This window comes from Salminus brasiliensis, chromosome 9 (genome assembly GCF_030463535.1).
Source record: "Salminus brasiliensis chromosome 9, fSalBra1.hap2, whole genome shotgun sequence".
Classification (NCBI taxonomy): domain Eukaryota; kingdom Metazoa; phylum Chordata; class Actinopteri; order Characiformes; family Bryconidae; genus Salminus; species Salminus brasiliensis.
The window spans coordinates 26,820,925-26,847,303 of record NC_132886.1 but is presented as its reverse complement, the minus strand read 5'-3'; the positions used below and the strand labels follow the sequence as shown (position 1 = coordinate 26,847,303).

The 26,379-nt window shown below is 38.5% G+C and overlaps 2 protein-coding genes across 2 annotated transcripts; both read left to right on the top strand.

Moving 5' to 3' along the window:
* Positions 1-955: 955 nt before the first annotated feature.
* LOC140562756 (uncharacterized) lies at positions 956-7,109 on the top strand. The gene is made up of 5 exons (XM_072688615.1): positions 956-1,010; positions 2,374-2,655; positions 5,883-6,161; positions 6,345-6,434; positions 6,555-7,109. The coding sequence occupies exons 1-5, from the start codon at positions 956-958 to the stop codon at positions 6,581-6,583; spliced, it is 735 nt and encodes a 244-aa protein (XP_072544716.1). The 3' UTR covers positions 6,584-7,109.
* A 1,120-nt stretch (positions 7,110-8,229) lies between these two features.
* On the top strand, positions 8,230-24,929 carry LOC140562754 (contactin-6-like). Its single transcript, XM_072688614.1, has 5 exons — positions 8,230-8,233; positions 18,393-18,656; positions 23,748-24,026; positions 24,221-24,337; positions 24,458-24,929. Exons 1-5 carry the CDS (start codon positions 8,230-8,232, stop codon positions 24,484-24,486), a joined length of 693 nt encoding a protein of 230 aa, XP_072544715.1. The 3' UTR covers positions 24,487-24,929.
* The last annotated feature ends 1,450 nt before the right edge of the window (positions 24,930-26,379 follow it).

The window sequence follows — 26,379 nt, the reverse complement described above, 5'->3', positions numbered from 1 at the left end:
AGGATTACAGTTGGTAAGTAATAATTTCTGTTTTTCTTTTCAGAAAAGACTTGATTTCAGAATAATTGAATAATCCTGCAGTTATTTCAGATTATTCCACAGTGTTTAATACTGGTGTGTATCTTCATAGAGAGAGTTTCATTTTTTATAAAAGTCTTTATTAAAAGATGCAGTCAGCTGAGTGTGTGTTCATCAGAGAGAGAGTCACTCTCACATGTGAATAGAAAGTGGAGGAGTCTGGAGTTACGAGTGGTTTAAGAATAATGATCCTCTCAGTGAAGCTCAATGGAGGAAGAACTATGAAATCTCTAATGTTGATGGAACAGAATAGAATCAGTGTCTCTGTGATTTCAGGGAGTTTATTACTTCAGTGTTTATTAAAAGAGCAGTAAATCCTCTCTAATCTGATTTAGCTGATCCTACTTTGGAGTTGTAAAACAGTAAAGTAAAATAAACAATACAGAAAAACACTGTAACACACATCTGAAAACAGAAAGCTCAAATGTACAGTTTTATATCTGTATGTTTTTATTTCATCAACTGGAGATAAATTCATTAGATGGTCAGACTTAAGAGAAGTCAGATTCTGTTACACTCAGCATTTTAATAATGATTTATAAAGGTTCAGTTTAATGTGTTTAGTTATTTTACCTTCATACCTTAGTGCTGTTAAATGAAGACCAAATGTCCATGTCACGCCCGCGTCACTCGCAGGTGTTCACGGAGACTTTGAGTTTTTCAGTCATGTCATGTCATGGACTCTTGTGTTGAAGGGAATTTTTCATGTTTTCACGTTATGTTCATGCTTCACTGTTGTGTTTACTTCATGTGTTTTACTTCACGTCCTGTTAATACGTTCCACCTGTGGCTGGTGTGTTTAAGGAGGGCTGACGACAGCAGCCAGTGCCGAGAATGAACTAAGGTGAACGCAGTGTTGGATCTGGTGTTGGATCTCATGTTGGATCTGGTGTTGGATCTGGTGTTGGATCTGGTGTTGGATCTGGTGGATCGTAGTGCAGACTGAACCTGTTGGGCTTGTCAATGGCCTCAGGTAGTAGAGGCTAACCTCCTTAGCCTAGGGACTCTAGTGTATCTGCCGAACCGTTACTGCCTGCTTACCTAAGGCCGTAGTGTACTGAAGGGATCTGTAGGGGCTTGTTTATGTGAGTGAACTTAACTCACTACGCTTCATTCTCGAAGCTTAGTCACGAAAGTCAGCTCAAGTACGGGCTCTAGTTATCGCCTGTGCTCAAAGAAGGTAACCCTGTCATTGTATCGGTTCTGTTGTTTGGGTTCGGCAGTGGATCTCTCAGCTCCAGAGGTCCAGTAAGTCTCAGAAGCGCCTGACCCGCGCTGTCTCTCTGTTTCACGGTTATCTCCAGGCACTGCCTGTAGGGTTAGGCTTTCTGTATCGTTCTGGCTCAGCCCTGGCACGCTAGCCTAGCCCTCGTCCCTCACCAGCCACAGGTGTGCTCTTGTTTGCCCAGTTTTCGGTGTCACGTTTGTCTTTTGGTTTATCATTAATCCTGTTAACACTTGCTGCTTTTTCTTGAGTTCTGCCTGTTTTGAGTTAATAAACTCTCTCGCTTTGCTCCATCCCCTGCGAGGGTTCACCCTCATTGTCTGACCCAGTGGATCATGACAGTCCACATGTTTAAATATGTTAAAAAAAAGGCACATTTCTTTATGGGGTGTCCTAACCTTTTCACGTGACTGTATAATAAGGTAGTGATTTTTCAGAATCACTAAAGAAACGTGAGTCTATGTTTGTAAATATGTTCAGACTGTATAACAGTTAGACACTCTGTGTAAAACAGAGACAGAGAACAGAGAGATCTGCTGCTTTAGGGTTGATGGTGTGTAATGTGACGCTGGCCTGGGGAGGGGTCAACACCCAGATGTTAGCCAAAGTTCTCCTCCTGATTTGTTTAGAGTGTGTTTGCTGTTTCTTTAAATATTATAAGTGACAAAAGGAAATTATTGTGAAAGTATGAAAATGTTCTAATTAATGTCATTTTGTAAAACTGGAAACATTGTTATAAAATGTATTTTTAATATGTGCTGACACAGCTTCTAATATACATTCAAAATAATGTAATAATAACTCAGTAACTTTACTTTTATTACTCAAATACATTTAGAAGCACTTTTCTACTTTAACTCAAGACCAGGATCTGTGTTGTTCACCCCTGATTATCAGCATTCTGCACTGTGTAGCAACACTGCAGATACAATCAAACTACTGTAATATTCACACCAAATGTAGAATCTAGATTCTCTTTATGTACAAAGTCTGATCTTATCCTGATAAACTACTGATTATATTGTAAAAGTAAAATCAGCTCTGATCTCTTCATCATTTCATCTCAACAGAAAAACCCAAACCAACACTGAGGGTGGATCCTCACACCACTGTCTACACTGGAGACACACTTACTCTGACCTGTGATCTGCAGATCTCCCTCACTGGATGGAGGTTTAGGTGGTACAAAGTCTCTCAGCAGTTAAATCCTCTGACTGAATATAAAGACACCAACACACTCAGTATAACAGTGTCTGATACAGGAACAAGAGAGTATCTGTGTATAGCACTCAGAGGACATGGAGGAGTTGACTACGACTCACACTACAGTGCTCCAGTCAAGATTACAGTTGGTAAGAAATCATTTCTGTTTTTCTGTTTAGAAAAGACTTGATTTCAGAATAATTGTAAGAAAATCCTGCAGTTATTTCAGATTATTCCACAGTGTTTAATACTGGTGTGTATCTTCATAGAGAGAGTTTCATATTTTATAAAAGTCTTTATTAAAAGATGCAGCCAGCTGAGTGTGTGTTCATCAGAGAGAGAGTCACTCTCACATGTGAATAGAAAGTGGAGGAGTCTGGAGTTACGAGTGGTTTAAGAATAATGATCCTCTCAGTGAAGCTCAATGGAGGAAGAACTATGAAATCTCTAATGTTGATGGAACTGAATAGAATAAGTGTCTCTGTGATTTCAGAGAGCTTCACTAATGAACACTGACTCTACAATAAAAGGCACAGTGACAGTGAGTGGGTTAAAACTTCAGTTAGAGTTTGTTCAGACAGAAAGTGGAGGATGCAGTGAGAGGAAGTGTTTAGATGATTGACAGTTATGGTGTCGTATAGTGAATAATGTACAAACATCTGGAATTGTCTCTCAGTATGAATTTAATATTTTAAAGTAGGAATGAACAGAGTTTGATTGATTTCTGTGGTTTGAAAGGTTTTTACAGACAGACGTGAGTAGTGGGCAGTAAATCCTCTCTAATCTGATTTAGCTGATCCTACTTTATAGCTGTAAAACACAGTAAAATAAACAATATGAAAACATGTAACACATCTGAAAACAGAAACCTCAAATGTACAGTTTAATATCTGTATGTTTATTTTATCAACTGGAGATAAATTCATTATATAATCAGACTTAAGAGAAGTCAGATTCTGTTACACTCAGCATCACCTGTGCTCTACTCAGATTCCCTGACTGGAAAAGGAGCAGATTGAGTTTCCCAAAACCATTTTAACTTTGTCAGCCCTGCGGCCCCCTCCCCCCCCAGGGGCGGCTTCGGGCCGCGGTCCACAGGCTCCTGGGAACTTTTCAGTCAATGTTAGGTTAATTTCTATGTTCACGTACTTTCTGTTCCTCCCGTTGGTTTTTTCACTAAGGACTTTTATGTTGACAGCGGTCGCAGTAAGGCGCCTTGTTTTCTGTTTAGTTATGATTTGTTTCACCTGAGTGCTGGAGTACAAAGGGAGCAAACGAGAATTACTCTTGCGATGCCAAGCTGTAAGGTTTGCTTCATGGTCTGGAGACTTCTAGGAAGTTCTACAAGTTCAAATAGTCTATGCTCTATCGGAGCGGTCTCTCGTACAGGAGTTCGCTGTCTGGTTCACCGGTTGGTCGCCAAGGTGATTTGGCGTCCGGTTCCCTAGCAACTGAGTCGAGTAAGTTCGTCAGCGCCTGACTAGCGCGGTTTGTGATTGGTCCCCTCTCGCTTTGCTCCCGGACGGCTTTCCAGTCTCAGGTGGTTTTTTCCTGGTTTATCCCCTTTCGGTTTTCACCTGTTTGTTTTCTGTTTCTGTTTATTGGACCCTGTACTTTGCTGCCTCGTTTCGTTTGTGTTTGTTCTGTTTGGTTCGTCCATTAAAGACGGTTTCTCCGCATTGCTCTGTCCCTGCGAGTGTTCCCTTGTCTCGCCTAGCCAGCATGACAAACTTAAACATGGTTCTTAAAGGGTCGAGCGAGCATCACACTGAGCACTCTCTCTCTACCAGTTCAGATGATTTGAACACTGAGATGATTTTGGGACACTGGTCCTGTGACAGTAACTGATCCTGAACATGAACTGCAGAAGTGATGGAGGAGGGTCAGCACACTTCTCTTTAGAGCACACAGTATCTCAGTGAGTTCAGAGAGTTCAGATCCAGCACTGAACTAAAAGTAGTAGCTGAACTTTGTGAGGAACGTTTAGCTGACAGAGCAGATGTGGAAGATGCAGTGAGAGGAAGTGTTTAGGTGTCTGAGTAGTGGTGGGGTTCTGTGTAGGAGCTGGAACTGAAAGCAGGCAGCCTGTACTATCAGACAATATACAGTCTGTATTTTCAGCCCCTGCTAGTTTGACAGCAAGGGTTTCCTCCTTACACACATCCATGAAAATGAAACCTGTTCAGTCTCTTTCTGATGTAGATTCCTGTACTTTCACATTAACAGTGGAAAGAGCTACCAGTAGGTCCCATGATGACATTTTGGGATTGTAAGAGTCTTCTTTACTCGTCTTGTGGTCTGCTCTCGGGCTGAACATGCAAGGATGGCCTGACCTGGTCATGTTAGTAAATTGTTTTATGTAAATTATTTTGCTTTTAAAGATCAGGTTATAAAGATTATTCAATATGTTAAAAGGTTTCTATGGAGTGTCCTAACGTTTTCACATGACTGTAAAATAATGTAGTGATCAGAATTACTAAGTGAACATGTGTTTGTTTCTAAATATATTCAGACTGTATAACAGTTAGATGCTGTGGGAAGAGGGAGAGTACAGAGAGATCTGCTGCTTTAGTGATGGTATGTGATGTGGTGCTGGATCTAGATTTCAGTTGATCTGTACAGTCATATGTGAGTATATTGTTTTCAGGAATCTCACCCAATTTTGTTTTTAAGGAAGTGTAAAGAGAGAAGAGATAGTAAAAGGTAGCATCGGTTAGTGTTAGATTTTAGCCTGGTGCAGATCCCTGTTTGCTTTATCCTACTTTTACTTCTCCAAATTGGAGCTCCTCTTCTGTAGACACTGACACAAGCTGCCGTCTCGAGACCTGACCCTGTTAAAGCAAGGACACACTGTCCATTACTGAACTCAGTTTATTTATTTAATAATTTATAACAGTTGCAGATAAATAGTCCTGAAATGTGGAGCTGCTGCAGTCTCCTCAGTATCACCACTTCCTGCATTCTTGGTGAAATTTCAGCTTAATAAATGAATCTGTCTCCAAACTCTACTGAAGCTTTTACTGCATTTCACAGATTTCAGTCTTGGTGAAGTGTGTTTACTCTCTTGTGCGAGTCAGTGTGAGCTTAGCTGATGTACTAAGATCAGTGTTTTCACAGAGACAGTAAGAGTGTGTTGCTGTGTTGAAGATAATTACTGTGAACTGTGTTAAAGCCAGTATGATACATGTGTTTCATACAGCGTCTCTTGTTGAATTATGGGAATATATTATATATAATTCAATCTTAGTTAATTGCTAAGTCTGTAAACTTCTAACCAGTAGCTGAATCTAATCTGAAGCTGGTTAATGTTATGAGAACATCAGTGTGATAAAGACTCTGATTTCATGATCTGAACTCTGTGCTTCATCTCCATCAGCAGTTAAACCTAAACCTGAACTCAGATTTAGTCTTAAAGGAGCTACACTGAGAGGAAGCTCAGTGACTCTGGAGTGTGTCCTGGATCAGTCTGCTGGATGGAGGTTTTACTGGACTAAACACACACAGAACCCTCAGAATGAGTTCAGCACTGAAACACACTCCCACACCATCAGCTCAGTTGGTGTCTCTGATGAAGGTCAGTACTGGTGCAGAGCTGGGAGAGGAAACCCCGTCAACTACACACCCTACAGTGATGCACTCTGGGTAAACGTAACTGGTGAGTAAGAACATTGGTAACAGATCTTGAATGTAGAGAGACAAGATAAAGATATAGTGTGAGTGTGTGTGTGTGTGTGTGTGTGTGTGTGTGTGTGTGTGTGTGTGTGTGTGTGTGTGTGTGTGTGTGTGTGTGTGTGTGTGTGTGTGTGTGTGTGTGTGTGTGTGTGTGTGTCCATTCCAGAAACTCGATTCTCAGCCCTTAGTCTGCTGGCGATGTCTCCATATCTGCTGGTGTCCATTATACTGGGTGTCAAATGCCACAGAGCTCGAGGTAAGAACTCACTGTAAACACACTGTAAAGCTCACTGGATCAGAAATCTCTCTGTTCCACTTCAGCTGAATCAGGATCTCTGATTAAAGACTCATCTGTTCATCACTGTGTGTTTCACAGCTCAACCTGATGAGGTGAACAGGACGTAAGCTCTGATAGAAGGAAGAACATCTTACTGAGTGCTGAACTCCAAGTCTTCATGTTGGAGTTCTAATCCTGTGAGCTTTCAGCACCCTGTTAGAGATCCTCCAGTCTGGCAGATCAGCAGTAGAGGATTTTAACAGCAGCTTCATCCACTGAAACATCAACAGCTTCATTTACTCTCTCTGTCTCTCTAAGTGTAGTACTAGGCAGGTGTAGCGCTGTTTCAGCCGCTACAGACTGAGTCAAATAATTGTATTATTAATTTATGTTTATCTCGCACTGTGTGTCTGTATTTCCTCCTTAGTTTTAATACTTCGTATTATTATTTTATACATCTTTATAAACTGATTAGTCTTATCCTAAAATATATATACTGCAATAATGTTATACTGCAATAATCTTGCTTTCATACGTTTTTAGTGGAATTTTAAGAAGGGACCAACTGGGCAATCTTTTTTTATTTATTTTTCAATATTCTTGTTTTTAAAGTATTGCTGTAATATTGTATCGCCAGTTTCAAAATAAACATTATCAAGGGGAATTCTGTTTTCTATTACATTTTTACATTTAATGCTTACATAACTTAAATATGATTCTTTAAAATAAACTGCCAATGTTAATCAGCATTCCTTAAGTACTGATTATATCCACAATCTGCATATAATAGTGTGATATGATGTAATGTCACATCATTTATCATGAAATTGACTATCCATATCAAACAGTCCAGGTCAACAACAACATTTTATCTTAGTTATTTATGAAGTTAAAGAATACAAAACTAAGAGACAATTTTAGAAGTGTTTGCAAAAAGCCTTTTATGTCCCCAAAATTATGAATGTCTTTTAAGCAGTTATTTATTGACTCTGCCTCTGGGGTAGAAAAGCAATGGCAAACAAAAACTATACCACCAATTTACATACATACTCATTCTTACTCCATACTCCACTAACGTATGATTAGGAAAGTAATTGTTAGAAAAACAAACTAATAAGCAAGGAGTATTTCAATTACTTTTATTAGAAAAAATAAAAAAGTAATTTATTTAACAAAACACAATAAACCCACCAGCTAACAGAAAAAATATTCCTGGAAATGTTACTAAGCCCAAGAACAACTTTAGGGATCTTTGAGGAGGTAGATTTACATTAGTAAATCTACTGGGTCATCTACTGAGACTCCTCCAGAGACTCATACACTTTAATACCTGTTGGTGAAGTGAGCAGTTATTTGCCCTTGAAAAAGACGGGCTGCAGGTTGAAAAGAGTGGGTACAGCTAAAACTGAAAAAAAATGCTACAGTGAAGAAGAGGCACCCAAAAAAAAACCCCACAAAAAAACACAATAAACACGGTTCACTTATCCACAATAAACTGAAGCAAAAACGTTCCTTAATATTTGCATTTGTGTTTCCAAACCGGCCTAAAGTCCTTCTCTCCTGGTGATTCTGCAGGGATGTTTCTTTCTTCTCTTTCCTCGTCCTCCTCCTCATCTTCCTCATTTTCCCCATCAGTAAGGTGTATGCCAGCAAGTACTGCAGTGATATGCAGCATAGCACATACAGCAATGATGGCACAGCGGCACTCTGGTGAACACTGAAATCCCCCTGATGCCAAAAGCTCTCTCTCTGTCTCAGTATGGGGTTTCGAGACATGAGTGAGTAAGTAGCTTTAGAGTGGATAACCCAGTGGTCACCCAGTACATATGCACCAGCAAATGCACCATCCCTTGCCGGCTGATACACTCCAGAATTTGTCCAGACGAAGGGGTCATGAGTACTCCCAGGCCAAAATAATATATATTACACGCAGCAGCTTTGCTTAGGCCAGGGTCATCACCAAGAGTCTGCAGAAAACCACCACTGGAATAAAACTCACGAAGGTCAAGTGAATGTAAACCATGTGCTGCATAAAGACAAGCTGCCTGGTCTTGTGGATTACGTTGTTGTTATAAGTGACGTTTCTGAATTAGGAACAATATTCTTTGTGCAGCCGCCATGTTAATCACACAAGCACCACTGTCAGCCTTCCTCTTGGTTACGTGTTTTGGTGCATTCTTAATCAGTCAAGTTTTATTTAAATGTGAACATCAACAAATACTGTGTACTTGATTTTTGAGTAAATTTGATGATTGTTTACACTGAATGTAATGGATGTGATACAATTTCAATTTCAAAAATAAATATTGATTTTCATTCATTCCTGTTTTTATATGTACAGAGGTGCTTTTGCTGTGAATGGAACCAGTGATTTAGTGAGTTTTTAAAAGGAGCATTGGCGGCCTCTGTCATTTTTGAGGCAGAACTGCATGTGAACATCAAGTTAGGAAGTACCTAGTTAGTTACAAATGGGTCAGAATACTTTTAAATTTATGAAATGAGTAAAAGTACTGCAGTATCTACTGTGGAAAATTACTCAGTAGTAAACCAATCCTGGTCTTAATCCTAATCTCAACCCTAACTGCTGTGTTTGGTCCACTTATATGGATCCTTTACCCATTCACCACACATGTAATATAAAGAACATTAGAAGTGAATATGGGGTCATGGCTAGGTGATGTCACTACCTCCTAGAAATACTACAGTACAGTATAATGAACTACCATTGGACAGTGACAATAAACAGAAGCACTAGTGCAAGACAACAGACAAGACCAGGACAACAGGTGCACAGACAGTACAACACGTGTGTAAACAGTACTGCAGTGTTGCAGCAGAGGTGTTGTAGTACGTATACATTAATAAAGTGTACAGTGCAGGTGAATGAGCATTAGCTTACTGTTCCAGTGTTTCAGACTTAGTGTTTAGTATTAGAGAGTTCAGAGTACAATGTGCATAAAGGCCCACATGAGCAGGTGGAGCTCAGTGTGTAAATGTACTGAGGAAGTTTAGGTCAGGATCAGCATCAGTCTGTATAAAAACTGTTCTTGAATCTGGTGGTTCTGGCTCGAATGTTCTGGTATGTCTTTCCAGAAGACAAGGGTTGGAACAGGAAGTGGCTGTGGTTTGTGTTGAGTAAAAGGAGATGCTGCTGGCTTTCCTCAGGCCTCTCTTGTTGTTGATGTCCTGTATGGGAGGAAGTGCAGCTGTGGTAATGTGCTGGTTGGTTTACACCACCCTCTGTAGGGCCTTGTGTTTATCAGCAGTGGTGCTGTCATACCACACTGTAACGCAGCCAGTCAGAATAAATATAAAGTCATATCAGAATATTATGACCACGACTGGATTGGAGTGAACAGAACCAGAACTGCAGTGACACTGACATGGTGGTGGCGTGTTAGTAGTGTGTTGCACTGGTACGAGTGGATCAGACGAGTCATCATTAATAGACTGATTTGCAGAAGTTAGTTATTACTGTTCATAATCAGTTCCTGTTTCTAAAGCTTTGCCACCTTTGTATATGTGTAAGATGTGTATTCAGTATTTATAAATTAATGTTCATCAATATAGCTGCATGCTTTTAGAGCTATTTTACTCCCTCCCATCCTCACTCACGTGGTTGTGGTTTGTCTCTATTGCACATCAGCAGTGGCTTCAACCATTGCAGGAGGGGGAGGAGATGCTAAAAGGGTTTTTTGCTCATCTCAACCAGGCAGTTTCTCAGTAAAGAGCAGACTAAAATACATGAGCTTTTCTTTTAGATCAGCTACACTTTAAATAAAGGATGTAAAAGGACGAGGTTTTCACTTTAAATACTGAAACAACTGGTTGATTCAACTCACAGTAGTTCAGTGTTCACACACTCAAGACCCTGCATCGTCTAATTCAAACAGCAGAACTGCATCAGATAAAGACTCATCAGACTATTCCCGGAGTCTCTCAGCCATACACCATTCATACACAAGCATTTACAGGTTTTATTAAAATATATTATTACATATTATTAATCACTACATAATCAGTGGATTAGCTGGTTATTTAACTGGTCATAGACTATATGTATCATTTCATCAACTAAACTGATACAGAAAAGAGTGTCTGAGAGGAGCTCACAGTTTCAGTGTTAGTGGTCTGACTTCTGTTCCAGTGGAAGAGTGGAAATTACCTCATCAGCTGATGAGGAACTAAAATAATACTGTTTAGATCATTTACACCCTTTACATCATGGAAAATACACACACATTGCACACACACACACACACACACACACACACACACTCTCTCTCTATAAATGCATCCATCTGATTTCATGCATGTTGCTACCAGTTATAACCAATGATCAGTTTAACCACCTGAACTTCAACCACAAGAGCAAGAGCTAGCAGAAACACAGTCAACAGCCACAGCTCTTTCAGAAGTGCTATACTAACACTGCTGACCATCATGTTTGGACATAAACAGTTTAATGCTTTTATAACTGCACATGAAGAGTCTCTATAAAAAACGTTAAATTATTGTAACATATCGTCACTGTTGCACAAAAACCTGCATTTTTCACTTTCAAGAGCTGTTCTTAACATTGTATCACAATTTCCTGATGAACGAACCAATACGTTACTAAATTAATAAAATGAATGGATCATATGTTCATTTGAGATTAGAGCTGCTGCTGTATGAAGGTGTCTAAATGCAGTCTGGAAGCTCTGAACTATCAGGTTCTGTGTTTCTTTCAAAGGAAAAAGTAAGTCAGTTTATTTTGATAACAGTCATAAGAAGTGGGTAAGTGCACGTATATACCAATCAGCCATAAAATGAATTCTACTCTCATTGTTGCTTCTATCAGCTCCACTTATCATATAGGAGCAGTTTGTAGTTCTATAATTACAGACTGTAGTTCATCTGTTTCTCTGTTACACTGTTATCCTCCTTTCACCCTGTTCTTCAATGGTCAGGACCCCACAGGACCACCACAGAGCAGGTAGTATTTGGGTGGTGGGTCTCAGCACTGTAGTTCTGGTCTGGTATGAGTGGATCAGACACAGTATTTCGGCTGGAGTTTTTAAACACCACGTCCACTCTATAAGACTAGGTTCACCTTGTAGATGTCCTTAATCAGTGGACATGACACAGACTCACAGGACACTGTTGATTGGACTGTTCTTTTTCCAGCTGTGATACTGAGGTGTTTAAACGCTGATATAATGGACAATAAATGCAGAAACTAAGTTTTAGGCCTTCATCATTGTGCTGTGTATTTATCAATATAATGTGTGCTGTCAAACAATTCCTTTTATGTAGGCACAGAAAAGCTAGAGAGAGAGAGGTAGCAGCAATTATGATCAGTGACAGCACGTTAAGAGGACATTAAGGCGTTGAAATGTTCTGCGGTTGTATAGAAATATCATCAAGAGACATTCCTAACGTGTGCAAATCTACTCTCATTCTTCTCAAATCTGTACTGAGCTTTTTAGACTTCCTCATTGTACTGTGTATTGTTCAGTCTAATTGCTGAGTTAGTAATTTATGTGGGTGTATTTTTGACACTGAATGTATAATTCTGATCCTTTGTTGACTTCAGATCCCTCCTCCCCTAATTACAACTTGTGCACCAAATTTCCATGACATTCATTCCCATGAGTTGTGTATGTTCAAACACAGCTGTATTTATTATTAAGAAAAAGTTGGTGTTAATTTTATGGCTGATCAGTGTGTATGTGTATGTAGAAATTATTTATTTTACAAGATCCTATGATTCTGTTTGTCTTTACTGATGTCCAGGTCACACTAGTGATCACTACACCGGTTAACTACAAGGTTAATAGAGCTGGGTAGCCTACTAATCCAGCCCCGGTTTCCCAAAATATTCATGTTAATCAGCATGTTAATTTGGCCATTTGCTTCTACACTGTCATGTTGAACAGACATTAACTTTTTAATTTTAAAAAATTAATTTAATTTTAACATTAAATTCTAAATATTTTATTTATGTTTATTTATTTATTTTTGGACATGCCTACCATCACCCTCCTCCTACTGGCTCCACCTCTGATTGTAGTTATTTGAATATCTCTCTCTCTCTCTCTCTCTCTCTCTCTCTCTCGATTGCAGTAACTTTCGCTGTAAAGAAAAAGGAAGTGTTTGTTTAAAGCAGACTTCCGTTCAACCTGTTAGTTAGTCAGTGGTCAGTGAGACAGTATGGAGGTCAGTCCACTCTCTGTGCTGCTCTGTGAGTAACTCTTTTATTTATATCTTCATTAGAGTGAGAGCTGCTGCTGTATGAAGGTTTTTAAATGCATCTAGACCATGCATAATGCTGTGAGTCTAGATTTTCAGTCACACCCAGTACCACCATTAAATCCTAGGTGTTGTTTTTGACTCTGTTCTCTCGTTTGACACACACATATGCTACATAGTCAAAAATGCATAATTTTGCCAAAGTGCAAAATGTATTCTGTTTACATGATGCTGAGAAGCTGGTCAATGCTTTTATAACCTATTGGACTATTGTAATGCCGTATTGGCTGGAAGCTCATGCAAATCATGAAACCGTAGAACCTGCCTTGTACACTTTGCTCACAAGATGCAGGCCTACTGTCAGATCCTTGCTTTTAAAGATGATATGGGCGGAAGAACGTTCTCCAATAAAGCTCCTCAGCTCTTGAATACACTTCCTGTTTCTGGATATTACTGCTGTTCTCTACTGTTCAGAGAACCTGTTTCTGACTATTCATATTACTAAACCCCTTTGTTCCTTTTCTCCTTTCATCTCTTCATCCCATGTCCTGAGCTGCTCCTGCTGTCTGCTCAATGCTGCAAGTCTATTCCTTTCCCTTGTATTGAGATGCCTTCTTTTTACTGTTCTGCCCTCTCCACTACATTGCATTGTGCATTACTCTCCACTTTTCTAGTACTTCTTATTTATGTAATTGGGTTATATTATGTATATTATAGCTTTATTTATTAATATAGCTGTATTTATAGTCAGGTTTACTGTTTCCTATTTGCCACTTCTTACTACTATTTTAAGTGCCTTTATTATGCCTACCTACCTACCTACCTGTCTGTCTATCTACCCTGCTGTCCACTGCAATGCTGTCCTGCTCTGGATTGTCACACTGTTTCATTTCTACCACATTAGATGTACATATGACTGTTTATGTCCTGCATGGACTTTCACGTTAACACTGAACATGTACACTAACTCCCATTCTCATAATTTATAGCTTAATGTCACATCTCGCTATTTATGTCCAGTTATTCTTGTTGTTCTGTTATTTGCAGAGTCGACCAGAGGAAGATGGAATCCTCTTTTGAGTTTTGGTTCCTCTAAAGTTATTGAACCAAATTTGTTTCTTACCATGAATATAAATTTAAACAGAACCCACAATGCAATTCCTGAAGCTTAATGTTTGCTTGCTTTATCCATTCCACAACTACTCTTGATGTGTTTTAGTATCACTGTCATGTTGAAACACTCAACTGTGGACAAGTTTTAACCTCTAGCTGATGGTTTGAGGTTTTGATGAAGAATTCTGAAGAAGTCATTGTGTAATATACTAGTTGCAATGTACCACAAAGCATTGCAAAGCAGCCACATGATCATATCACCACCAAGCTTAACAGTTTTCTTGGGGTTGACCCCTCTGGTCAGTGTAGTACAAAGGTTTTTGGGTTGGTCTTGACCATCTGAATTCATTTCCTTTCAACCAAGTATGACAGTTTGGGTATTATTCTAGACTTTGGCAAAGTGGCTACACCTCCTAGTAATGACATATATTCATGATATTGTTCAAACTGATGTTCTTCGAATCTGTGGTTGTATAGAAATACTTTCTATAGACATTCCTGATTTGTGCAAATCTACTCTCATTCCCTCAAATCTGTACTAAGAGTTTTTCAGGACTTCCTCATTGTGCTTTGAATTGGTCTAACAATCTAACGAGTGCTGTCAAACAATTCCTTTTATGTTGGCACAGAGAAGCCACAGCTGTAGGCAATCATGGTCAGTGACAGAGGACATTAAGATGTTCAAATTGATTTTCTACCAATCTGTTCACAAATAGCTTCAAGAGACATTCCTGACTTGTGCAAATCTACTCTCATTCTTCTCAAATCTGTACGGAGCTTTTTAGACTTCCTCATTGTGCTGTGTATTGCTCAGTCTAATTGCTGAATTAGTAATGTATGTGGGTGTATGACATTGTGTGTATAATTATGATCCTTAATTATGACCCTTCTCTCCCAATTAAAACATGTGCACCAAATTCTATTTTTTGATGTAAGTTGTAACTCATTCTGCCTCAGACAAGGAAAGATTCAAAGAAATCACTGAAAGCCCAATATTACTATAACATTCATTCCCATACATTGTGTATGTTCTAACACAACTGTATGGATTATAAAAAATCTATAATTATATGACATTTGGGACAAAGACACATTTTTCCTAAATATCTTCTAACTAAATGGGTTGCCGTTTATCCCTGTTTCATGGAGAAAACTCACTTCAATGACTTAAGTCATTAAAAGCATTTTTCATGCTAACATGCTAATATGAAAAAATTGGCTTCTTTAAAAACATTTTAAACCAACTGTGTTCTAAAACACAGTTTGATCATTACAAAGAGATGGATTATGTGCTGTGAAGCTGGTCTGAGTTTTGTCTGAGTTAAGATCTTATTTGTAAAGAGGAGTTCATAATTTATTTTAGGAAAATAGGAAAATTAGCAAATAATTTTCACCATGTTTTTTTAACCATGTTTTTTACTCATACTAACCACAGGACAATAGTTCTGCAGAGGGACAGAGTTACAAAACAGCCTTAAAAAGTACATAAATATTTATTATTCCTTTGCTTCAACAATTTGGTAAAAAAGTGTCACCAAAATACATCACCTACCAAAAGATTACAAGGCCTGTCTATTAGTCAGTTAAATGAAAGGCTAGCTATCCACAGAACATAACCATGCTTCCCATAATAACAAATGCTGCATAACCCCTGTTAGTGCACTGACAGAAATACAGGCACATATTAAATATCCAATACAGTCACATTTCAGAACTTCCTCAATCACAGAGGCTGCAGCCATTATCATACTAGTACATACCAAGGTGGCCAGACTGAAAAAGATTCACATTAAATTAATTAGTGAAACGTACACTTTTTATTAATTATTAACGTCACAATTATTATTAATTAATTAATTATTTTTAAATCCTAATGAAAAATATGAGATATTGTATGGAGGCAAAACATGGTAATGATTGGTTGTGAATTGTGTACAGTACAGTGCTCCCAGTACAGCACACAATTCTGTGGTCACACTATAGGCTATATATAATTATTGCTATCCAAGTAGATTGTATGTCTATACAAATTTGATATCCATCACCTGGTAGTGATAGACATTTGTCATAGCAACAAAGAACTTTAACTGACAGAAACTTTACATTTATTTTTCTTTACAAAACTGAACTGGATGAAAATGCCCTTTTATTTAAATGAAAGTCTGAAATGTGTCCTCTAATTACGTGGGATTGGTTTGATTTAAAAATTGTAAATTTATACCAAGTGTAAAATGTGCCTTTGACCCAGATATTTTGAGTGGACTGTATATGAGACATGTGTAGACATTTTAATATTTTTAAAAGGCAAGAATTTTAGGGTGGCACAGTAGTGCTGTAGGTAGTGTGTGTGTGTGTGTGTGTGTGTGTGTGTGTGTGTGTGTGTCTGTTCATAGCTTCCGGGGCCAATAGTTTTGTGTTTGGGATTAATCCTTGCACAGGTCTCTCAGTCTGTAAGGAATGTTAACTCCTAAAAACACACATGGTAGGTGAACTGTGCTAAACAGCTCCTAGGAGTGAGTGAATGGTTGTGTGGGGTACCCTTTTATTGACTGGTTCCCTGTGCAGGCAGTATACCTGCATTGTGCCCAGTAATTCCAGGTAGGCTCTGGACCCACTGCGACACTCACCAAGAAGATCGATGGACGGCATGAAGTTTAGTCAGTTGGTCACCATGCTTTTATAGGTGTGGTGGTGGTGCTCAGTGCAGTTGTATAAGTAATGGATCATCTAGTGGAACGGTGCAGTTGTATCAGTGGTGGATCATCTAGTGGAACAGTTCAGTTGTATCAGTGGTGGATCATCTAGTGGAACAGTTCAGTTGTATCAGTGGTGGATCATCTAGTGGAACAGTTCAGTTGTATCAGTGGTGGATCATCTAGTGGAACAGTTCAGTTGTATCAGTGGTGGAGCATGTTGTGGAACAGTTCAGTTGTATCAGTGGTGGATCATCTAGTGGAACAGTTCAGTTGTATCAGTGGTGGATCATCTAGTGGAACAGTTCAGTGGTATCAGTGGTGGATCATCTAGTGGAACAGTTCAGTTGAAAGGAATGCAGTGATTCTCGATGCTTCAGGACTGGCTGCACTGAATCCTGATGCTGTTCCTTCCATTCAGTTTCAGTATGAATAAGAGTTGGTTCACTTGTTTGAGTTATAAACTGTGTATATAAATGTAATGATACTCAGCTGATCTTGAACAGTGCTGAAACACTTTGAACCTTCAGTAATTTCATACTTCAGTAACTAAACTGTCCTGATGTGAAAACTGTTCCTGCATCATGTCCTCTGTTTCTCTCCTTACTTTAGTGCTGATTGTGCTCTTCCACTGTGGACAAACTGAAGGTAAATCATCTACATTTACAGAATTATTTAATTTGTACAGATTATTCCTCATTCTTAATACCAAATTAATGCATTTCTACAAAATTAATAGAGTCCTAAAAGCAGTACATACACTGTGTATTTAAGTGCAGTAAAATTGTAAATTAAGCTGAGCTTTACAACACTATCAACAGTAGATGCTGTAAGTCAAACAGGCCTTTTTGAAAAGTTCCGTTTTCTAAAGGATGAAGAATATTCATAATCTCAACAAAACAATCATGACTTTATTTACAACATAAGTCCTCAGTGTTTATGAACAGAGAGACTGGAGACTACAATGGAAGTACACTGATTATCTGGTTAAAGTAGCACCTAGAAAGTTCTTGAAGTTAATGTATTGAAAGGAAGCATGGGTCTAAATTTCTCTTTAATGAAGCAATAAAAGCATCTCATAATTTTCTGTAAAGAGAACTGAATTCACAGGTTTTACTGTCATACAATTAATCTAAATCAATTAATTAAATATATTAAATTAAACAATTATATCGTATTTACAGTGTGTAATCTGAGGTTTAGTTTTAGATTTAGATTATAGGGGTTTACTCTATTCTCAGTTCTTTATTAATGGATATGATTCATTATTCCTTACTGCCATAGCTAATACTCTTTGTACTAATTCCCTCTGAGAAAAAAAATTGAGGATTAATTTGTGGTTATTTGTGAAACGTTTTTTTTTTGTGTGTGTTTGTTTGTTTTTTAAGTTTTGCTAATTCAGTGATGGATGGTACCTTATGTGTCCTGTGGCTTTGCTTCTCCACTGCCACTTTAATCTATGTGTGAATCTCTCCCATTTTAATATTCATTATTTCACTGGCTATCAGTAAAAACAAAAACAATAAAATCTTTTCTGATTTATGTCATTTTTAATAACCTGGAAACTTGCTTTACAAACTCCTTTTTTGAATTTAATAGAAATTTAAATATCAGTAATTATAATATCCAGAACTTACTTTACTTTTATTACTCAAATACATTTAGAAGCACTTTTCTACTTTAACTCAAGACCAGGATCTGTGTTGTTCACCCCTGAATATCAGCATTCTGCACAGTGTAGCAACACTGCAGATACAATCAAACTACTGTAATATTCACACCAAATGTAGAATCTAGATTCTCTTTATGTACAAAGTCTGATCTTATCCTGATAAACTACTGTTTATATTGTAAAAGTAAAATCGGCTCTGATCTCTTCATCATTTCATCTCAACAGAAATACCCACACCAACACTGAGGGTGGATCCTAACACCACTGTCTACACTGGAGACACACTTACTCTGACCTGTGATCTGCAGAGCTCACTCACTGGATGGTGGTTTACGTGGTACAAAGACTCTCAGCAGTTAAATCCTCTGACTGAATATAAAGACAACAACACACTCAGTATAACAGTGTCTGATACAGCAGAGTATCAGTGTATAGCACGCAGAGGAGAGTACTACACACAGTACAGTGCTCCAGTCAGGATTACAGTTGGTAAGTAATAATTTTTCTTTTTAGAAAAGACTTGATTTCAGAATAATTGTAAGAAAATCCTGCAGTTATTTCAGATTATTCCACAGTGTTTAATACTGGTGTGTATCTTCATAGAGAGAGTTTCATATTTTATAAAAGTCTTTATTAAAAGATGCAGTCAGCTGAGTGTGTGTTCATCAGAGAGAGAGTCACTCTCACATGTGAATAGAAAGTGGAGGAGTCTGGAGTTACGAGTGGTTTAAGAATAATGATCCTCTCAGTGAAGCTCAATGGAGGAAGAACTATGAAATCTCTAATGTTGATGGAACTGAATAGAATCAGTGTCTCTGTGATTTCAGGGAGTTTATTACTTCAGTGTTTATTAAAAGAGCAGTAAATCCTCTCTAATCTGATTTAGCTGATCCTACTTTGGAGTTGTAAAACAGTAAAGTAAAATAAACAATACAGAAAAACACTGTAACACACATCTGAAAACAGAAAGCTCAAACGTACAGTTTAATATCTGTATGTTTTTATTTCATCAACTGGAGATAAATTCATTAGATGGTCAGACTTAAGAGAAGTCAGATTCTGTTACACTCAGCATTTTAATAATGATTTATAAAAGTTCAGTTTAATGTGTTTAGTTATTTTACCTTCATATCTTAGTGCTGTTAAATGAAGACCAAATGTCCATGTCACGCCCGCGTCGCTCGCAGGCGTTCACAGAGACTTTGAGTTTTTCAGTCATGTCATGTCATGGACTCTTGTGTTGAAGAGGATTTTTCACGTTTTCACGTTATGTTCATGCTTCACTGTTGTGTTTACTTCATGTGTTTTACTTCACGTCCTGTTAATACGTTCCACCTGTGGCTGGTGTGTTTAAGGAGGGCTGGCGACAGCAGCCAGTGCCGAGAATGAACTAAGGTGAACGCAGTGGTGGATCTGGTGTTGGATCTAGTGGATCTGGTGTTGGATCTGGTGTTGGATCTGGTGGATCGTAGTGCAGACTGAACCTGTTGGGCTTGTCAACGGCCTCAGGTAGTAGAGGCTAACCTCCTTAGCCTAGGGACTCTAGTGTATCTGCCGAACCGTTACTGCCTGCTTACCTAAGGCTGTAGTGTACTGAAGGAATCTGTAGGGGCTTGTTTATGTGGGTGAAGCTTCATTCTCGAAGCTTAGTCACGAAAGTCAGCTCAAGTACGGGCTCTAGTTATCGCCTGTGCTCAAAGAAGGTAACCCTGTCATTGTATCGGTTCTGTTGTTTGGGTTCGGCAGTGGATCCCTCAGCTCCGGAGGTCCAGTAAGTCTCAGAAGCGCCTGACCCGCGCTGTCTCTCTGTTTCACGGTTTTCTCCAGGCACTGCCTGTAGGGTTAGGCTTTCTGTATCATTCTGGCTCAGCCCTGGCACGCTAGCCTAGCCCTCGTCCCTCACCAGCCACAGGTGTGCTCTTGTTTGCCCAGTTTTCGGTGTCACGTTTGTCTTTTGGTTTATCATTAATCCTGTTAACACTTGCTTCTTTTTCTTGAGTTCTGCCTGTTTTGAGTTAATAAACTCTCTCGCTTTGCTCCATCCCCTGCGAGGGTTCACCCTCACTGTCTGACCCAGTGGATCATGACAGTCCACATGTTTAAATATGTTAAAAAAAAGGACACATTTCTTCATGGGGTGTCCTAACCTTTTCACATGACTGTATAATAATGTAGTGATTTTTCAGAATCACTAAAGAAATGTGAGTCTATGTTTGTAAATATGTTCAGACTGTATAACAGTTAGACATGCTGTGTAAAACAGAGACAGAGAACAGAGAGATCTGCTGCTTTAGGGTTGATGGTGTGTAATGTGACGCTGGCCTGGGGAGGGGTCAACACCCAGATGCTAGCCAAAGTTCTCCTCCTGATTGGTTTAGAGTGTGTTTGCTGTTTCTTTAAATATTATAAGTGACAAAAGGAAATTATTGTGAAAGTATGAAAATGTTCTAATTAATGTCATTTTGTAAACCTGGAAACATTGTTATAAAATGTATTTTTAATATGTGCAGACACAGCTCCTAATATACATTCAAAATAATGTAATAATAACTCAGTAACTTTACTTTTATTACTCAAATACATTTAGAAGCACTTTTCTACTTTAACTCCAGACCAGGATCTGTGTTGTTCACCCCTGAATATCAGAATTCTGCACTGTGTAGCAACACTGCAGATACAATCAAACTACTGTAATATTCACACCAAATGTAGAATCTAGATTCTCTTTATGTACAAAGTCTGATCTTATCCTGATAAACTACTGTTTATATTGAAAAAGTAAAATCAGCTCTGATCTCTTCATCATTTCATCTCAACAGAAATACCCAAACCAACACTGAGGGTGGATCCTCACACCACTGTCTACACTGGAGACACACTTACTCTGATCTGCAGATCTCACTCACTGGATGGAGGTTTACGTGGTACAAAGTCTCTCAGCAGTTAAATCCTCTGACTGAAGATAAAGACACCAACACACTCAGTATAACAGTGTCTGATACAGGAACAGCAGAGTATCAGTGTGTAGCACTCAGAGGAGACTACTACTCACACCACAGTGCTCCAGTCAGGATTACAGTTGGTAAGTAATCATTTCTGTTTTTCTGTTTAGAAAAGATTTGATTTCAGAATAATTAAATAATTCTGCAGTTATTTCAGATTGTTCCACAGTGTTTAATACTGGTGTGTATCTTCATAGAGAGAGTTTCATATTTTATAAAAGTCTATATTAAAAGATGCAGTCAGCTGAGCGTGTGTTCAAGTTACGAGTGGTTTAAGAATAATGATCCTCTCAGTGAAGCTCAATGGAAGAAGAACTATGAAATCTCTAATGTTGATGGAACTGAATAGAATCAGTGTCTCTGTGATTTCAGGGAGCTTCACTAATGAACACTGACTCTACAATAAAAGGCACAGTGACAGTGAGTGGATTAAAACTTCAGCTAGAGTTTGATCAGACAGAAAGTGGAGGATGCAGTGAGAGGAAGTGTTTAGATGATTGACAGTTATGGTGTATAGGGAATAATGTACAAACATCTGGAATTGTCTCTCAGTGTGGATTTATTATTTTTAAAAGTTTTTACAGACAGGGGTGAGTAGTGGGGGTTTGTCTAATGACTGAGATTTCAGCAGCAGTAAATCCTCTTTAATTTGATTTAGCGGATTCTACTGTAAAACAATACAGTAAAATAAACAATATGAAAACATGTAACACATCTGAAACAGAAACCTCAAATGTACAGTTTAATATCTGTATGTTTTTATTTCATCAACTGGAGATAAATTCATTAGCTGATCAGACTTGAGAGAAGTCTGTCAGATTCTGTTACACTCAGCATCACCTGTGCTCTACTCAGATTCCCTGACTGGAAAAGGAGCAGATTGAGTTTCCCAAAACCATCTTAACTAAAACATGGTTCTTAAAGGGTCGAGCGAGCATCACACTGAGCACTCTCTCTCTACCAGTTCAGATGATTTAAACACTGAGATGCTTTTGGGACACTGGTCCTGTGACAGTAGCTGATCCTTAACATGAACTGCAGAAGTGATGGAGGAGGGTCAGCACACTTCTCTTTAGAGCACACAGTATCTCAGTGAGTTCAGAGAGTTCAGATCCAGCACTTAACTAAAAGTAGTAGCTGAACTTTGTGAGGAACGTTTAGCTGACAGAGCAGATGTGGAAGATGCAGTGAGAGGAAGTGTTTAGGTGTTTGAGTAGTGGAGGGCTTCTGTGTAGGAGCTGGAACTGAAAGCAGGCAGCCTGTACTATCAGACAATATACAGTCTGAATTTTCAGCCCCTGCTAGTTTTTGACAGCAAGGGTTTCCTCCTTACAAACGTCCATGAAAATCAAACCTGTTCAGTCTCTTTCTTATGTAGATTCCTGTACTTTCACATTAACAGTGGAAAGAGCTACAAGTAGGTCCCATGATGATATTTTGGCATTGTAAGAGTCTTCTTTACTCGTCTTGTGGTCTGCTCTCGGGCTGAACATGCAAGGATGGCCTGACCTGGTCATGTTAGTAAATTGTTTTATGTAAATTATTTTGCTTTTAAAGATTAGATTATAAAGATTATTCAATATGTTAAAGGTTTCTATTGAATGTCCTAACGTTTTCACATGACTGGAAAATGTAGTGATCAGAATTACTAAGTGAACATGTGTTTGTTTCTAAATATATTCAGACTGTATAACAGTTAGAGATGCTATGGGAAGAGGGAGAGTACAGACGAGATCTGCTGCTTCAGTGATGATGGTATGTGATGTGGTGCTGGATCTAGATTTCAGTTTATCTGTACAGTCATATGTGAGTATATTGTTTTCAGGAATCTCACCCAATTTTGTTTTTAAAGAAGTGTAAAGAGAGAAGAGATGGTTAAAGGTAGCATCGGTTAGTGTTAGATTTTAGCCTGGTGCAGATCCCTGTTTGCTTTATCCTACTTTTACTTCTCCAAACTGGAGTTCCTCTTCTGTAGACACTGACACAAGAATAGCTGCCGTCTCGAGACCTGATCCTGTTAAAGCAAGGACACGCAGTCCTTTACTGAACTCAGTTTATTTAATTTAATAATTTATAACATTTGCAGATAAATAGTCCTGAAATGTGGAGCTGCTGCAGTCTCCTCAGTATCACCACTTCCTGCATTCTTGGTGAAATTTCAGCTTAATAAATGAATCTGTCTCCAAACTCTACTGAAGCTTTTACTACATTACACTGATTTCAGTCTTGGTGAAGTGTGTTTACTCTCTTGTGAGTCAGTGTGAGTTTAGCAGATGTACTGAGATCAGTGTTTTCACAGAGACAGTAAGTGTGTGTTGCTCTGTTGAAGATAATTACTGTGAACTGTGTTAAAGCCAGTATGATACATGTGTTTCATACAGCGTCTCTTGTTGAATTATGGGAATATATTATATATATGTTTTTCAGTTTTTCATAAACTAAATTTTAGTTAATTGCTAAGTATGTAAACTTCTAACCAGTAGCTGAATCTAATCTGAAGCTGGTTAATGTTATGAGAACATCAGTGTGATAAAGATTCTGATTTCATGATCTGAACTCTGTGCTTCATCTCCATCAGCAGTTAAACCTAAACCTGAACTCAGATTTAGTCTTAAAGGAGCTGCACTGAGAGGAAGCTCAGTGACTCTGGAGTGTGTCCTGGATCAGTCTGCTGGATGGAGGTTTTACTGGACTAAACACACACAGAACCCTCAGAATGAGTTCAGCACTGAAACACACTCCCACACCATCAGCTCAGTTAGTGTCTCTGATGGAGGTCAGTACTGGTGCAGAGCTGGGAGAGGAGACCCAGTCAACTACACACCCTACAGTGATGCACTCTGGGTAAATGTTACTGGTGAGTAAGAACATTGGTAACAGATCTTGAATGTAGAGAGACAAGATAAAGATTCAGTTGATTCAAATGATTTTTGTGTTACAATCTGGTCTCCCTGATCCTCTGTCAAACACACACACAGAATTGCATATTCTCAGATATAGTCATAGATGGGATGTGTGTCTGTGTGTCTTTGTGTGTTTGTGTGTGTGTAGATCTGTCTATTCCAGAAACTCGATTCTCAGCCCTTAGTCTGCTCAGTAGTCTGCTGGCGATGTCTCCATATCTGCTGGTGTCCATTATACTGGGTGTCAAATGCCACAGAGCTCGAGGTAAGAACTCACTGTAAACACATTGTAAAGCTCACTGGATCAGAAATCTCTCTGTTCCACTTCAGCTGAATCAGGATCTCTGATTAAAGACTCATCTGTTCATCACTGTGTGTTTCACAGCTCAACCTGATGAGGTGAACAGGACGTAAGCTCTAATAGAAGGAGGAACATCTTACTGAGTGCTGAACTCCAAGTCTTCATGTTGGAGTTCTAATCCTGTGAGCTTTCAGCACCAGTTGTAGGTGTAGCGCTGTTTCAGCAGCTACAGACAGTCAAATAATTGTATTATTAATTTATGTTTATCTCGCATTGTGTGTCTGTATTTCCTCCTCAGTTTTAATACTTTGTATTATTATTTTATACATGTTTATAAACTGATTTGTCTTATCCTAAAATGTATATACTGCAATAATGTTATACTGCAATAATCTTGCTTTCATACATTTAGTGGAACTTTAAGAAGGGACCAACTGAGCAATCTTTTTTTATTATTTTAATTATATTAATATTATTATTTTAATTGCTTCTTTTATTATACCTGTTTTTAAAGTATTGCTGTAATATTGTATTGCCAGTTTCAAAATAAACATTATCAAGTGGAATTCTGTTTTGTATTACATTTTTACATTTAATGCTTACATAACTTAAATATGATTCTTTAAAAATAAACTGCCAATGTTATTCAGAATTCCTTAAGTACTGATTATATCCACAATCTGCATATAATAGTATGATATGATGTAATGTCACATCATTTATCATGAAATTGACTACCCATATCAAACAGTCCAGGTCAACAAAAGCATTTTATCTTAGTTATTTATGAAGTTAAAGAATACGAAACTTTAAGAGACAATTTTAGAAGTGTTTGCCAAAAGCCTTCTATGTCCCCAAAAATATGAATGTCTTTTAAGCAGTTATTTATTGACTCTGCCTCTGGGGTAGAAAAGCAATAGCAATCAAAAACTAGACCACCAATTTACATACATACTCATTATTACTCCATACTCTACTAACGTATGATTAGGAATTAGGAATAAGCAAGGAGTATTTCAATTACTTTTATTAGAAAAAATAAAAAAGTAATTTATTTAACAAAACACAGTACACCCACCAGCCCTCCCTCCGGAGGAGGAAAAACTACCGGAAAAAATATTCCTGGAAATGTTACTAAGCCCAAGTACAACTTTAGGGATCTTTGAGGAGGTAGATTTACATTAGTAAATCTACTGGGTCATCTACTGAGCCTCCTCCAGAGACTCATATACTTTAATACCTGTGGGTGAAGTGAGCAGTTATTTTCCCTTGAAAAAGACGGGCTACAGGTCGAAAAGAGTGGGTACCGCTAAAACTGAAAAAAATGCTACAGTGAAGAAGAGGCACCATAAAAAACCCCCAAAAAAACACAATAACAAACACGGGTCACTTATCCACAATAAATTGAAGCAACAACGTTCCTTAACATTCGCATTTGTGTTTCCATACCGGCCTAAAGTCTCCTGGTAATTCTACAGGGATGTTTCTTTCTTCTCTTTCCTCGTCCTCCTCCTCATCTTCCTCATTTTTCCCCATCAGTAAGGTGTATGCCAGCAAGTACTGCAATGATATGCAACATAGCACATACAACAATGATGGCACAGCGGTGTTCTGGTGAACACTGAAATCCCCCTGATGCCCAAAGCTCTCTCTCTGCCTCAGTATGGGGATTCGAGACATGAGTGAGTAAGTAGCTTTAGAGTGGATAACCCAGTGGTCACCCAGTACATATGCATCAGCAAATGCACCATCCCTTGCCAGCTGATACACTCCAGAATTTGTCCAGACGAAGGGGTCATGAGTACTCCCAGGCCAAAATAATATATATATTATTATATTATTACACGCTGCAGCTTTGCTTAGGCCAGGGTCATTACCAAGAGTCTGCAGAAAACCACCACTGGAATAAAACTGAAGAGCTGTCAGTAGCTGAATGGTGGGGCTAAGGGCAACATTTCATCTGGTTCCTCTTATCAACTCCTCCTCCACCAAGAAGATGATCTCCC